The following is a 16171-nucleotide window of genomic DNA, read 5'->3' as shown; positions in this document are numbered from 1 at the left end:
TAAAGGAACTGTATTTGGTATATGGGGCAACACCAGAGTTGCCTTTTGCCCCATTTCCCACCTATGTCATACAAGACTGAGCTAGTATATACAGAGTTTCTCATAATATGGTGCATAGGCTGCCAGCAATCTTCGAGTCCCATCCAGTTTGAGAACAAAGTGATGAGGAGGAGATGGCTGTGAGAGGAGATGGCTCACGAATAGAAATCGCCTAGAAAGTTACTAATCACGTACCTCAGAAGGCCCTCAGACTTAGTCTTATTGTTCAAAAGATGCTGTAGTGTGTAAATAGGACACTAATGTACATTTGAGCACACTGCATTATAAAGCACGGATTGAGTTTTTACCGTACTGTGTTTATTCATCGTGCAGCCAGACCCCTTCAAGGGGTGATATTTTTAAATCTCGGAAGCCAAGCAGAGTTGACCTAGGTCAGTACTTAGTTTTCCTAGGGTTTTCTCTTTCCAGATGCTGTAAGAAGTGGTGATCGTGGTTCACTGGGTGGCACTCCTTCTAGTTACCAAAACAATGCTGGAGGTGTCGTTTCTCAAATGAGATTAAAACCCAACTTCCTGACCACTTGTAGCCATTAAAGATTGTTTAAATATAGGAGCTGTTTGATACATCTTCTTTTAAGGGGCTAGCTCCCACACTTGCAGAATGATGGATTTAGTAGTCTAACAGTCTTCCATCTCCAACTTCTTTACTTCTTCTTTACTCCATTTTGGGTAAACATTTTACCTCTCTAAATCCCCCTGTAATTTCAATTGAATCCAATATGTCTAAATTCTTGCCCTAAATTGTTCTGTAGTGTTCCTGTGTGTACTGTTAAACAGCTGTTGGATTTCATCCTAGAGGTTGTTACCCTTTAGCAACGGAGACAAATATTATTCCATGTATATGATCAGTTAAGTCTGTAAACACCTGTTGGGTATCTGAATGAAAGGTGCTATATTAATGTAAAATTATTATCCTTTTATGGAGCTCCCACTAGTCTATATGGAGGCCACTAGTTTCCGTTTAGTTTCTACATAGATAGGGTTACTGGTATAAATTGAATACAGCTGCCACCGTAATATACACTTTAGACTTCAATAAAATAAATAAGTCGTACATAGGTTGCTTCTTAGCAGGAGAGTAATTCTCCTTGTGTGATTTGGTAGTAAACTGAGGCCTGATTGATAACCCTTTTTCGCTTTGTTTAGTCTCTGTTTACAGACCCGTCCCAAGTGGCTTATGTCCAGCAGGATGCCACAACACAGCAGGTGAGAAGCCCTTTTTTTCTACTGGAGCCTGAGTTACACAGTGAAGGAACTCTCAGGGAATGCAAAGGGGCACTGTTGTGGATTGTGTTTTTGACTATGGTACTTATGTCCAAAACAAATTGTGTTCTCTTTCAGTCATTCAGTACCAGCTTCTTGGTGATCATGCGCAACCAACCTTACAATAACAAGCCTGTGCTATCTTGACCAATGTGTGTATAAATGAGTAGAAAAATTGTAGCAGAATTCAATTTTAAGCTTTAAAGGGGTTATATTGCTACTACTCTGATTTTTTTTCCTCCTTAACATTATGAAAAATCAGGGTCGCCCAGAGGATTCAGGGGGCCTGGGGCAAAGCAATTTCGGGGCCCCTTCCATAAAAAAAAAGTTGCAGTATTATAGAATACTGTAATATCGTGGGGGCCCCATAGGGGCCCTGCAAATTGCCCCACTTGCCCCCCAGCTCTGGGCGGCCCTGTGAAAAATCCCTCAACAGTGTCCTTTTAAATGGGAGAATAGATCTGTGTGATTTTTTTTGTTTTGTTTTGTTACTTCTTTTGGTTTTTAGTTTAGTCACAGGTAGCCAGCTGGGCTTCTAGATTTCCTCAGACAGGATCTGATCCAAAGACCACTGAAGTCAATGGAGTCTTTCTGCTGATATCAGTGGACTATGGATCCAGTTCTTAATTTGCCAAACATTTCTCAGGTATTTCTTAGGAAAGTAATTGTAAAGGCTAAATAGTTAAATTACTTGGTCCATGTCTGATATGTGTATTCCAGGCTTTCTGCTTGATGTGCTCACCAGTTTGAAATTGACTAGGAGCAGCATGAAATTGAGGACTGTGGTTGTGAAGGCTGGATGATGCAAGATTTTTTTTTTCTGGGTGGGTGGGGAAGGATTGTTTTTCATTTTATCTAATATGTATCCAAGGATTGGATAGTTCAAGGAAATAATAATAAGATATGGACACTTTCACTTCTAGGTTATTGGTTCAAAGTCAGCCCTGGTCATTACTGATTTAAAAATCATTACCATTTGATAGCTGTTTAGTGACCTATATGAAGTGAGATGGTAGATCTCAATCAGTTCAGTCACAGCAGAGACTCGAAGGAATGAACAGAGACAAAGAACAAGGTCCTTTCTCACTGCTAGAAGGAGACCCTCCAAATCAGGGTTGAGGCACATGGGTAGAATGTGGAGGAAGCTTACAGTGCTGTTGTCTGTGCTCCACCTATTCTGTGGATAGAGGATTGCAGTCCATAGTTGCCATTCTGGCATTTTTTATTAGATTGGCTTCACATTTAAAAATAACAAACAACCTCCACCCTTATTATCATCTGCATAATCTGTGTTTTTTCAGCAGGCTTTTAGCTATAAATGTATGGTCAAACTTAAATCCAGAAACCTTATGTACACAATGCAAGTTATACACTTAAAACACAGCAAGGATACTGGCTCCCATCCCCACACATACGGTATCTCCTGATAATGACAGGATATGCCACGTGGGGACCAAGCACTTTATTTCTATATCCCCAACCCTCTCACCAAGGTCCTGCCCCTACAGCAACATCTTTTAATATCATCATTTTCCCAGGCTAGGACTTCCATTTGTTTATGAACTGTTATCATATAATTAGAGCAGCTGCTGCTGCTGCGGGTGTTATACATACACATTTCCTGTGTGAAATCTGAACTAATCATAGCAGTTACAATGATAAAGAAGGCTCCTCCTGTCTTTCAAAAGAACTCGATATGAAAGGGCCATTCCAAGAGTTTTTTTTAAAGTAATGTCGATTCCTTACAATGCGCGTAATGGAGATGAGCGTAACAATGTGTTTGAAGTGTGATATATATGGAAGTGCTAATATGATATATGCACAGACACAAGCTTTGTGTGAACTCCTCATTGCTGGCAGGTCTGGAGGCATGCCACTGAATAATGATGCCTATTGCATTGCCATTTGGCATAAGGAAATGTCAATACCAGACCGTTAATTTCAGCTGTCTTCTTGGCTGCATCCTGGTCATTTTCACACTGTTCTCTGCAGCCCTAATTGGAAAGCAATTTTATAAATTAGACCAATTAAAACAACAACAAACTCAAAGGAACTAGGAACTTGAGTATCCATGTATTTTGGAGTTTCGGGGGTTTTTTTGGTCTGTTCCCTGAGAGAATACTTTGCAACCTTTTGAGGAATTGCACTAATTTACAGCTCTCTAATATACTGGCCAATGCATCCATTCTATTGTGCCCACTCTAGTCCATAGTGAAGCCTGGACTGTTCTAATATTATCTCTTTTAGAGCAGAACTAGAATTAGAAAACATATACCACCTCCGTATATATATCTATAAGAGGGACTTTCTCCCTCTCCATTCTTGGCTGCACACCTTTTGTTCTGGTTTTTGATCATCATTTAGTTCTCTCAAGGCCTCTCTATAGATGGACAAGGGTTTGTGTCTCAGTTGAAAGACTGCTTATATAATTATATGCAATACTAGCGCCAGTGCAGTGTTAAAGATTAAGAAAGGTGAAAGTTCAGACAGCACAGCGATGAACACCATGTAAAATACCTGCATAGATAAGTAGAAAGCAGCACTCAAAAGTCAGGAAAGGTCATTCCTGCAATATTAATTCAGCAGTCTTACACATCTGAATTGTCCTCTGGGAGAGGTAATTTAATACACTCAATAATATTGTAAATTAAGATGTGTGTTACTATAACAAGGAGAACAAGAATAGAAAAATACTGCATGTGCCGCGTAACCAACTAAGGAGGGCAGTAGATAATGCTAACTTTTGGAATCCCGAGTTTTGAGTGCTTCATCTCTCAATTTAATCTCATTATTACTAGTTTCTTTAATGCATTGTCCCTTGGTTTGTTAAAGGAAAAGAAACAGAGAAGAAATTAGGGATCTGTAGTCTTTGTTGCAAGGGAAAGGAAAAGGGAGGGAAAAGTGTGTATGTGGGAAGAACAAAAGAAAAAACAAAGTCCCCAGTGTATTAGTTGTAGGAAGAACCAGCTAGCTAAAGGGCATTTAAACACACTTGCAGCTAACATGGTTTTAATCCCAGACTGGAAAGAACCTTAAATTAAAGATGAAAGCCAGAGATGGAATATTCCAAAGCTGCAAAATTCAGACCTGGATTCAAAACCCTTTCCCTTAAATTCAGGAATGCTTGGATCCAGGTACTTGGTTCAGGCCCATCATCTCTACCAAAAACACCTTAAGAACTCTGCATTTTTTTTCATCTTGTGAAGATCTCCAAGAAGCTTTGTATGCAGGGCACTGCTCATGTGTAAGTGACTGATAGAAATGCTGCAGTGCTAAAATGAGTGCCTATGATTTTAGGTAACTGTGCTCTTGCCTGCTGCTGCTCAGAGCATGAATTCCACCAACCTCTCCGTGCTCGGCAACGTTGCCGAATCCCCACAGCAAATGGCTCTGGAGCAGGGTCCACAAGCAGACAGAGTAAGTTGCCAGGACCCCTTTTCTTTTAAATGTAAAGGTACTCTGATTTCACTGCTCCATGGAAACAGATGGTTAAATATGTCTGAGTGATGCAAGAAGCGATGCAAAAAAAAGTTTTAGTGAAGGTTTCTACACCATTCCACCATCTTATCATGCAATGTGAGGCTTTTTTGAGGGGGTGGGGGATATTTGTTTAATGTATAATGAAACATGCTCTGGGGACTGTTCTATCTGAAGCAATCACTTTAAAGCAGCAGTTCTCAAACTGTGGGTCGGGTCCCCAAAGTGGGCTGGGACTCCCTTTGAATGGAGTTACCAGGGCTGGCTTGAACTTGCTGGGACCCGGGGAAGAAGCCCGAGCCCCACTGCCCAGGGCCGAAGCCAAAGCCTGAGGGCTTCGGCCCTGGATGGCAGGACTCAGATTTCAGGTCCCCTGCCTGGGACTGAAGCCCTTGAGCTTCAGCTTTCGCCCCCCTGCCTGGAGCGGTGGAACTCGGACTTTGCCTCCCTCAACCCCCACCTGGGACAGTGGGACTTGGGGGCAGCCTCAGGCTTCATTCCCACTTCCTGGGGGCAGGAAGTAATTTTTGTTGTCAGAAGTGGGTTGCGGTGCAATGAAGTTTGAGAACCCCTGCTTTAAAGTATTCTCCCAAGGCTTTGAGTATCAAATTCAATAATCCCTTTCATTATATGTGACCAGTGTCGGTTGGTCTGTTTTTGGTAGTCTGTTAGGACAGGTTTTACAATATATAATCTTTCTTGTTCTCATTCTGAAAGACCTGTTTTGGAGCTTGGATATTTTTGTACATTGTCAAGTATCAGAGGGGTAGCTGTGTTAGTCTGGATCTGTAAAAGCAGCAAAGAATCCTGAGGCACCTTATAGACTAACAGACGTATTGGAGCATGAGCTTTCGTTGCATCCGACAAAGTAGGTATTCACCCACGAAAGCTCATGGTCCAATACGTCTGTTAGTCTATAAGATGCCACAGGACTCTGCTGTTTGTACATTATGTAGAATTTACCTCTGCTTTTTGTGTGGATGAGGAGAAAGAAAATCTTCATTGAAATCAGAGCTAGAACGAAACACCCGTTAGCTATTAAGAATCAGCCTTGTTGTCTTACATTTATAGGGTTTTAGATCTTAATTATCTACTGCCTTATTGAATTCTGCCTGTGTGTGTGTGTGTGTGTTTGCATGCGCGCGCGTGAGAAAGTGTGTGTGTGAGAGAGAGAATGTGAACTCTGCCTCTGTGTGTATGTAAGGGGTTGTTTTCATTTGCTTTCATGGTAGGAGGGAGAAGATCATATGTCAGAGCATTGAATAATTGCATTTTATAAATCAAAATTAATTAAAATAGACCCAAGATACTTTCTTCAAGCACAGATAGGGAGTGGGATTTGTTTAGTTGCTAAAACCTTCTGAAGATTCAAAATTCCTCTCATTTGGTGCATCCTCCTGATGTGTCACTATTTTATGGGGTTGGGTAGATATTTTCACAAAGCGCCTACCAGGCAGGGTTCACAGTACTATGAACAGTAAAGCATTACAGGGCACATAGCCTCAGCGATGATATACTCATGATTTCACTCTCCCTCATTCTCTATTTGGTTACCAAAGGAAACAAAGAGGTGAAGAGTAGATTAGCAATAATCTTATTTTCTTGCCTTTGTGATAGAGGTGATGATCTCATTGTGAGCTTTGATCCCCTCTGGGTAGGAGAGCCATCTAACTTTGTGTTGTGAATTCTTTCCTCAGGCATCATTACCAGTGCATAACCAGGTATTACCTCCTATGGAGGCAGTGGATGGTTCTGATCCTTTAGCACCTCTGCAGAACCCAATGGGGAGGATGGAAACGAAAGAGGAAGATGATGACGACGACGAGGATGATGAAGATGAAGACGAAGACGGGGAGGACACCGACTTGGATGAATGGGACCCAGATCCACCTCGACCCTTTGACCCCCATGATCTGTGTAAGCGTAAGAGGAAGCATTTAGTTTATTGCCCTCTTCCCCCTACCCTGGTTGGTTGTTTTTTTTGTCAACCACTTGGTAAGTAGAGTCAAAGACCATGCAGGGCTTTAGAGATCATAGCCAACACCTTGGATTGCACCTAGAAGCATAGGTTTCAGAGTAGCAGCCGTGTTAGTCTGTATCCACAAGAAGAGCAGGAGTACTTGTGGCACCTTAGAGACTAACAAATTTATTTGAGCATGCTTGGGGGTCGCATAACTAGAAGCATATATACTCACACCAGCCTTTATCTGACTTTGATGGTGGGCAGCTGCATTCTCCATTAGCTGGGGCCTCTGAGATGCTTTCAAGGAGTGAGTGCACTGTTTGCTTATAAGTAAAACGGGAGGCTTCTCTTCTATGTTTCATTTTAAGATGACAGCCTTCTTAAAGCATAAACAGACCATTGGCTTGAGTGCCTTGGTACCTGCAGCAATTTCTGGCAAATATTCAGGTCAGAGGCGGTTAAAGGGAGATCATATCTTGTGTGTAAGGGCCTTTCTTTATGCCAGTGCATGGGAATTCATGTCCATTATTTATTTCCTCTCTGACTGTGTTGCAGGGTGTGAAGAGTGTAATAACGCGCATCCCTCAGTGTGTCCGAAACATGGACCTTTGCACCCAATCCCAAACCGGCCAGTGCTGACCAGAGCAAGAGCCAGCCTCCCCCTGGTGCTCTACATAGACAGGTTCCTGGGGGGAGTGTTCTCCAAAAGACGCATTCCCAAACGCACACAGTTTGGCCCCGTGGAGGGACCGCTGGTCAGACAAATGGAACTGAAAGACTGCTACATTCATTTAAAGGTAACGCTCTGAGTGTGTGTGTGTGTGAGTGAGAGAGAGAGAAACCTTACACCTACTTGTTTTTCATGCCCTAGAATCTGTTATGATTTTATCAGAGGTGATCTCTCGACACCTTCATTTTACTGCAGTGCAACTGTTATCAATCTGGTACAGCCAGAGAGCTACTTAGTCATCCACGGTAGTTGCAGGGAGCCACAAAAGAGTCAAGGTGCACATCCTGATACTATTGTGCTGTGATAGATCTGTCTCATGACACTGAGTGCTGTGATTCACTGTTAGTAGACTAAAGCAGAGTGTCAGCACAAACGTTGCAATTCCATCTCAGGACATTTTGCAGCCATTGCGTTGTGGCATGCTGTGACTTCAGTTGGCAGAATTTCTTCTTTCTGCCTCTTCCTCCCCTGACTTCTAGACGGAAGGGGGATTTTCTCCCTTTTTCAAATCTGTTTGGATGAAAGAGGAGGGATTTGAATGGCTCTGATCTGTTTGCTCACTGATTTGCCTGCAGGGAGTACTCCTGTATTCAGTGGAGGTGAGGCCACAAAGAGCTTTGAGAAGCTGTAGAGGCACAGACTGACGACCACTAGTCCATATAACCTAATACATTGAGTCAGGGATCGGCAACCTTTGGCACACGGCCCGTCAGGGAAATCTGCAGGTTCGGCTGCAGGTTCGGCCGATCGCAGCTCCCACTTGCCGCGGTTCATCATTCCAGGCCAGTGGGGGCTGCGGGACATCCCTCAACCCACGCCGCTTCCCGCAGCCCTCATTGGCCTGGAACGATGAACCACGGCCAGTGGGAGCTGCGATCGGCCGAACCTGCGGACGCTGCAGGTAAACAAACCGTCCCGGCCTGTCAGCGGATTTCCCTGATGGGCCGCATGCCAAAGGTTGCCGATCCCGGCATTAGGTCTTTGCCATCTCCAGTTTCCATGGCCCATTTGCAGAGGTACATCAGGTATAGATGAATGAACATATTTCTTTCACTCACCATCCGAGGGAGGGTCCACTGTCTCTGCCTGTCCCTTACAATCATAGATCCCATCTGTGTCTATTTTTAAGCCCCTTCCTAGGTTCCATCTGTTGCCAGAGTCCTGTGGGCAAAGTGAAAATCTCAGCTCTGGTTGCATTACCTTCCCCATGGAGAAGCTGTAGTTGTCAGAACAGATTTTTAAAGGCTCAGGTTCCTTTGCAGTATGTAACCACTGTGAAATTTGACTACTCTGTGCATTTTGTTTTTTGCCTCAGGTGTCTCTTGAGAAGGGTGACAGAAAAGACAGGGATTTACAAGAGGATCTGTGGTTTGAGCTGTCCAGTGAGGCGCTTTGTAACTGGATGATGTTTGTGCGTCCAGCCCAGAACCACCTGGAGCAGAACCTGGTGGCATACCAGTATGGCCACCATATTTATTATACAACAATTAAGAATGTGGAGCCCAAACAGGAACTGAAGGTAAGAGACTGCAGTGCTCACCCATCATGATTCTCCTTTATAGTGGGAAAGAAGGTAAATTGAATTGTAGAAAATATCCCAAATACCCAACTCAGTAAAGATCCCACCTATGTTACAAATTGAAACCCTGTTATCTCTGGACATGGTTGTAACTTTAGTGTAGGCAAAGCCTTAAACATTAGCATTTATTGCTCTAAAATAGTCTGAGCAATTTCTTAACCTTTTTAGCTTGCTAGAGCAGATGGGGGGCCTGATCCACAGCCCAGTGAAGTCAGGAGAAAGACTTTCATTGATTTCAGTGTGTTTTGGATCAGATCCTAAGTGAGGAAGCTCAAAATAAATGTATGCAAATGATCTCTTTCTCTCATAGTGTCCTCCTAGCAGCCATCTTGACTTGTACTCCACTGATTATAACCTAACTGGTAGTGCAGCAGTGTTATGCTCTGTTTTCGCTCTTCCCATTCGTCCCACTCGCACATGAATATCATTGGCTGCTGGTATACTAGTGCTCTGTAAACTGATAAGGTCTGTTGCTTCACTCAACTTTCCTGTGACTTTTGAAACTTATACTCCGCACATAGAATATAATTTTTAGGTTTCTGGTTAAGAACATGATGAAGTTACTTTTTGTCCCAGACTGAAAACATTTTAATTAAATTGAGCTTAGTGCGGGATGGTTGGGAGAGGTTGCTCTAATTTCAAACATCCATTTTGAGAGCTAATTAGAAGGCTGATTGCTGCTGTCAGGAATTTTCTTGCTGTTGTGTGTGTCCTCCTTCTCTCTCTCTCACCTTGTCTACACACAGAAGTTTCAGTAGCTTAACATAAATCTGTTTTATACCCAAGTAGCGAAATCAGACCAAAACCCTGTGTAGAGAGACACTTATTTTGAAGTTAGAGTGACATTTTTTTGTTTGATCTTAAATCAGTTCTAAATCATTTTAAGCTGAATCAATTTAAGCCTGGTTTATATCAGTTTAGAGTGTCAATATGGCCTTTTGTTCCAGTTTAACTAAACCAAATTGAAATCACACTGTGGATAAACCAGCGCAAATCTGCATCTTGACGAGCCCTTAATCTTGTTTCATGTATTAGCAGTGTCATTTGGGGGCAAAAATCAGGCTGATAACAGAGAGTTAAAACATCTCCATAGTATATTTTCCTTTCGTTGATTAGGCATTCATGAAACAGTAAGTTGTGTGTAAGAATGGAGCCAGGAGGGTCATTAAAACAGAAGCTTACATTGCTTGACAGACTCATGGACCTTTGTTGTTAATGAGCTGTTAGTTTCCCTTTTCCAGAAATATTTGTCCTCTCAGCGAGGTGCCTGGGAAATAACAAATACCTGCTAATGACTCCAACAAGAGCGTCATTTAGGCTTGGCTTCTGCTATACAAATGTACTTGGTCCTCCCAGAAGTGAAATACACAAACGTGTCCCATGTCTTTCACCCTAAAGGTTTTGTCTACACTACAGCTTATGTTGCAGAACTTATGTCACTCAGGGGTGTGAATAACTCCCCCACCCCCCGAGAGACATAAGTTACACCAACATAAGTGCTGGTATGGACAGCACTATGTCGGCAGGAGACCTTCTCCCACCAACATAGCTACCATTGCTCATTGGAGGTGGATTAATCATGTTGATGGGAGAGCGCTCTCCTTTCGGCATAGAGCAGCTACACGAGAGATCTTACAGTGGCACAGCTGTGCCGCTGTAAGCTCTCCAGTGTAGACAGAGCCTAAAATCCTGTTTAAGGCTCAGCCAAACAAACCATTTGTAAGTTCAGTCTTTTTAATGAGATGGGTTGGTAACCTCTGAAGCAGTACCAGAATCCTAACCTTGACCCTGCCTCTACTGAAATCCTTATCCAAGCTGGAGCCATTTTCTGTCTTGCTTACTGCTCTTCCCTCTTCATTAGGCTTCTTAAGTCCCTGTTCTCTAAATTACAGGGAGTCCAGGTTTTTCTGTAGGAAGCAGGAGCATAATGCTCCAGTCCACTATTACCTTAGACACATTTTGAAACGAATCTCTGCATGCCTCGCTGCATATTGTCTGTAAAGAGAAAAACGACCATCTCGTCTGGAAGAATCCCTGCTAAACATGTATTCCATCTTTTAAGATCATATAGTCAAGTCTAGTGAGATTAACCTCATTTCCTTTCCAAGTAGTGGTTACCGTGTGTGAGATGAAGATTCAGATTAGGAAACGGTACCTGAAAATCAAATGGACACACTTTGCGAGCAATGCTGCTTTATTCCTCAGCGGGGGCACAATGAACTCAGCAGGCTTTATCGAGGGTGAGAGGAGCAATACAAGTTTTTGGGTCAGATGAGAGGACTAAATGCAATGCTTAAGAAAGCCTCCAATGAATTCCCCTCACTTCGGGGTTCATCTAAGAAGATGCCTTTTTGCCTTGTGTGTCTGCTTCAGGTGTGGTATGCAGCCTCCTATGCAGAGTTTGTGAACCAGAAGATCCATGACATATCTGAGGAGGAAAGGAAAGGTAGTTTGGTCTTTTCTCTTTCCTCCTTCTCTGTGGCTGTCGTTTTAAAAAGAGGTGACTAACTTTATGACCCATTATAATGGTCCCAATCCATCAGGCAAAAATTCAAATAGGAATCTTACCTATGCTGGAGCTCCAATATGGCGCCCTCCATTTGCTGTTATAACGCTAAAATCAGGATAATTCAGCCTCATGCTTAAAAGCTTCAGATTATTACCAGAGGGTGGGCAAGAAATTTCCCCCCATGTATATGGGTATATTACTGGGGGCTGCAAGAGTGGGGGTTGCTTTTCTCTGAAGTGTCAGGTCACTGATGGCGGTGGAGTCCTGTACTTGAAGTACCAATGGTAAGATCCAGTATGATATATCTGTGTTGCAGCTGTTTTTCTCTGAAGTTTTGTTGGACAGTGTAAAATACAATAAAACCTAACCTATACTAAGGAGAACATCCTCACTAGGCAGCCTCCTGTCTTAAATAACTGCTTCAGAGTCTCAAGGAGGTTTAACCACATATACAAAGGAATTGATTTTTGCTGGTCCGATAAGCCAAGCTTAAGTTTCCGGGTATGTTGGACTGTATTTTTGTAATTAGTTACTTGAAAGACTTATCTGTTGTTTAGAAATGCAACTTAATGTAGGGAATTTGTTAGGAGGGCAGTGTAAATATTTAATCTCTCTCTGACCTTCAATATAAACGTTCTTCAGTCCCATTCACTACCCTCTGCCTTTTTGTGCAACCAGCTGATGTCAGCCTATAGATCAGGGGTGCTAAGGGAGAAGCTTGCAAGCCACATAGAGCTATACAGTAGAGGGACTGCAAGGCACAGTCTTCAGTATGGAAATGCGGCCCGCAGAGACTACTTGGAGAAAACTTGGGACATTTAATTGTTGATGACTGAGATGCTGTCATTGATACTTCCAACTTAATATAGTTCTCCGAGACCAAGAGAAGAACTGGCCATGTTATGAATGTAATCGTCGCTTCATGAGCTCAGAACAGCTCCAACAACACCTCAACTCCCATGATGAGAAGCTGGACTTCTTTAGCAGGTATTTATGATTTTGCAGAAACTGAATTTCCCAACTCCCAGCACTTTATATCCTGTCTATTGATAGCACTAGTGATAGGTGAATCTGAAAAGGTCTGGCTTTATTATTAATTATATAGCATGGTAGATGTACAGGATGTTTTACAGAACTAGTAGAAGAAAGGGCCTCTGAACCCAGGAGTTTACAGACCCACTCAGACAAACACGGGACAATGGTTCAGGCAAAAGAATGTAGGGAGATATCACTGGGGAAGCGATTGGCATAGGTGGCTTTGTATAAGAAGTGATTTGAAAGAAGGGCACTTGTTATGTGGGAAGTCGGGGTACAATCCTGTCCTATTAAAGTCAGTGAAAGTTTTGCCGTTAACCTCAACAGGGCCAGGATTTTAGCCATTTGGATGCTTATCAAATTTACTCTGACCTCTTGAGTCTTCAGAATTGGGCTAGAAATCTCAAGAGAACCAACTTTCTGATGACAGTTCTGGTGCATCAGCTCCCTATTGGGCCAGAAATCGAAAGTACAGAAATGTCCAAAAATTACAAGCGAGAAAGGTATCCACAAACATTTTAAACCTCGAACGGTTTGAATCTAGAAATGGACGGCAGGTCAGCAGGAGAGAGAGAAGATATCTCTTATTTTTTCTGAACTTGATTGCATCTCTCTCATTAGCAAGTAAGTGGGTGCTAAAACATCCACATAAAAAATGGAACCCCTCAGATTGCTGTCTGACATCAGTAGAGAAGCGTCTTTCTTGGGACAGATGTTATGCTTTCAGGTTTTAATGTTTTCCAGGATGCCTAGAGAGCTGCTACTGGCTGTCACTGTAGAGGATTTGATAAGAGCGAGTAGCTCCACTGCTTGTCCCTACAGTCCCACATCAAGTGACATATGTTTGTTTGGCATGGGGTTTTATTTCCATTGGGAGGTGATAGAAGTGTGCACCAACCAGAGACCCGGTTTTTGCTCTCAAGGTTTTTTCACTTTTTGTAATTTACTGGAGGCCATTATTACTGAACTGACTGGGTAGTTTAGGGGTGATTGCTTAGAAAAGGTGCAGGAAAAGAGTGGACTCCAAATCCATGTCCTCTTTCTCTAACTCGGATCACTGTATGTTCTGCAGAGCAAGAGGCAGAGGTCGCGGGCGAGGAAAGAGGAGGTTTGGGCCAGGCAGACGGCCAGGGCGCCCCCCGAAATTCATGCGCTTGGAAGTAACCAGTGAAAATGGGGAAAAGTGTGAAGAAGGAACTCAGGTATATTTGGGGGAGCGGTGGAGAAAAATGTCATCTACGATGTAATCTCTTGATTTATGCCTGTGTTACTGAGGGCAGAATGTGGCCGCTAGTTTTTATTGTTCTGGCAGTGGCACCTCAGCCTGGGGAAAGCACAGTAATTTATTTCTAACTTGCATTTCTACAGCCCTTTTTATCCCAGCGCAATTCAGCCCTTACTAGAAAACAGCTATGGGATGGAACCTGGCAGCTGTTTAACAATGCCACAGTAGTGACAGCATTGCACAGCTGTGTAGGGTGGACTGTGGAAAAGGTCGTGTCCAGTTGAAACTGCAAGGGGGATTTAGGTAAGCAGTGGAATTTGGCTGGGACAGTAGGGCCAGGTCTACACTAGAAACTTGCTATATAATAATGTTGTTTAGGGGTGTGATTCTTTACAATATTTTTATACCAGCCAAAAGCCTGAGATGCAGTTATACCAGCGTAAAAGGTCCTTTTCCTGGTACAGTTTATTTCCTTTGGGGGAACTGATATAAGCTATCCCTGCAAAAAACCCTCTCTTTTGCCAGGATAAGGTGCACCTCACCTGGGATGTAGGGGAGTGTTGCTGGTATAGCTATGCCAGCAAACTCTTTCTAGCACACATCAGGCCTAGAGTTAATGCCCTTCTTTTTACAAAAAGCGTCAAAGGTGATCAATGGTTCAGTTTTATGTCTCAGATGAAAACCAACATCTGGAGCAATGATCTGCCCTTTGGCATGTTGCTGGGGCAGTGGTTCAGTACAGACTCAGAGGGAAGATTGCATACGTTGCATACAAATGACTCTATTGCATCTTTTAATGCAACACTTAGGAAAAGGCAGATCGATGTAATTGGGGACTCCCTAACTATGAAGAACAGATAGGCATGTCACCAGAGCTGATCCAGAGAGCAGAAGGGAGCTAAGGTATGGGATGTGAACCCGAGAATCCTAATGAAAGCAGGAAAGAATCCACCGATTGTCATCCATGTGGGAACAAACGATACTGCTAGATTCTCACTGGGATGTGTTAAGGAAGACTATGCCAGGCTGGAGAAGATGCTTAAAGGAGTGGAGGCTCAGGTGATCTGTAGTGGGATTCGACCTGTGCCTAGAGGAGGAGAGCAAAGGCGAGATAGGATTAAGATGGTTCAGGCAGTGGTGCTATAAGGAGGGATGTTTGGGATGTTCGTCCCCTGGGAGGCATTCTCGAACAGAGGACTGTTCTCATGGGATGAACTCCACCTGATCAGGGAGAATAATGGACTTAAAGTGTGGACTTAAACTGATTAAAAGAGCTTTAAACTAGGAATTCAGGAGAGACAGTTGTAATCTCATGCCTGATTCCAGTATTGAGTGGGAAGAAAATCAAGTAAAGGAGGATACTGCAATGCAGAATAGAACAACAGCGGGTAGGAGAATGGACATCAAGAGGAAAGATGGTGCCATTCCCACTGACTGTAACAGTCAGATAAGCGATACTGGCAGAAAAATGACTGTACCTAATTTGTCAAGAAATCTGTGTGAGTCCAAGCAGAAACAACAAAAATGTCTGTACACCAATGCAAGGAGCCTAGGTAACAAAATGAAGGAACTAGAACTACTGGTGCAGGCCGTGAAACCAGACATTATAGGGATAACAGAAACATGGTGAACTAATAGTCATGACTGGAATACAGGTATTAACGGGTACGTGCTGTTCAGGAGAGAGAGAAATAAAGGCAAAGGTGGTGGAGTAGCATTGTATATTAATGATGAGGTAGACTGTAAAGAAATAAGCGATGGAATGGATAAAATGGAATCTATTTGGGTCAAAATCACTTTGGGGGAAAATGTTAATAGAGGCTCTGCTGGGATAGTGCTTGGAGGTCTGCTACAGACCCCCAGGATCCGAACTGGATATGGCTAGAGACTTGTTTAATACTTTTATTGAAGCAAATGCTACTGGGTATTGTGTGCTTATGAGAGACTCATTTCCCAGTGGAGGACAAATGCTGCTAATAGATATTCTGGATGTGACAGCCAACAGATTTGTTTTGCCAAATAGTCACTGAACCAACAAGAGGTAATGCCATTTTATAGTTAGTATTAGTAAGTAGTAAGACCTCATAGGAGAACTGGTTATAGAGGACAACCTGGGTTCGAGTGATCATGAATTAATTCAGTTTAAACTAAATGGAAAAATAAACAAAAACAGATCTGCGAATAGGGTGCTTGATTTCAAAAGGGCAAACTTTAAAAAATTAAGGGAATTAGTCAGGGAAGTTGAGTGGACTGCAGAACTCAAGAATCTGAATGTGGAGGAGGTTTGGAATTACTTTAAGGCAAAGTTGCAGGAGCTTTTAACAGAAAGCC

General features: G+C 42.8%; 1 protein-coding gene across 11 annotated transcripts in view; it reads left to right on the top strand.

Annotated features, from left to right (window-relative positions):
* Positions 1-16171, top strand: part of PRDM10 (PR/SET domain 10) — a 72925-nt gene that overhangs the window by 19627 nt on the left and 37127 nt on the right. For 9 of the 11 annotated variants that reach the window (XM_039496631.1, XM_039496626.1, XM_039496632.1 and 6 more), the window contains exons 4-11: positions 1206-1265; positions 4620-4739; positions 6497-6716; positions 7318-7559; positions 8808-9011; positions 11445-11517; positions 12450-12567; positions 13688-13817. In XM_039496631.1, coding sequence (XP_039352565.1) covers positions 1206-1265; positions 4620-4739; positions 6497-6716; positions 7318-7559; positions 8808-9011; positions 11445-11517; positions 12450-12567; positions 13688-13817 — 1167 coding nt within the window. The remainder of the gene's footprint in view (positions 1-1205; positions 1266-4619; positions 4740-6496; positions 6717-7317; positions 7560-8807; positions 9012-11444; positions 11518-12449; positions 12568-13687; positions 13818-16171) is intronic. The other 2 variants (XM_039496635.1, XM_039496633.1) reach the window with 1 other exon arrangement.

This window comes from Mauremys reevesii, linkage group 12, assembly GCF_016161935.1.
Source record: "Mauremys reevesii isolate NIE-2019 linkage group 12, ASM1616193v1, whole genome shotgun sequence".
NCBI classification, from domain to species: Eukaryota; Metazoa; Chordata; order Testudines; family Geoemydidae; genus Mauremys; species Mauremys reevesii.
The sequence above is the reverse complement of the archived record's forward strand: the minus strand, read 5'-3'. Positions and strand labels throughout refer to the sequence as shown.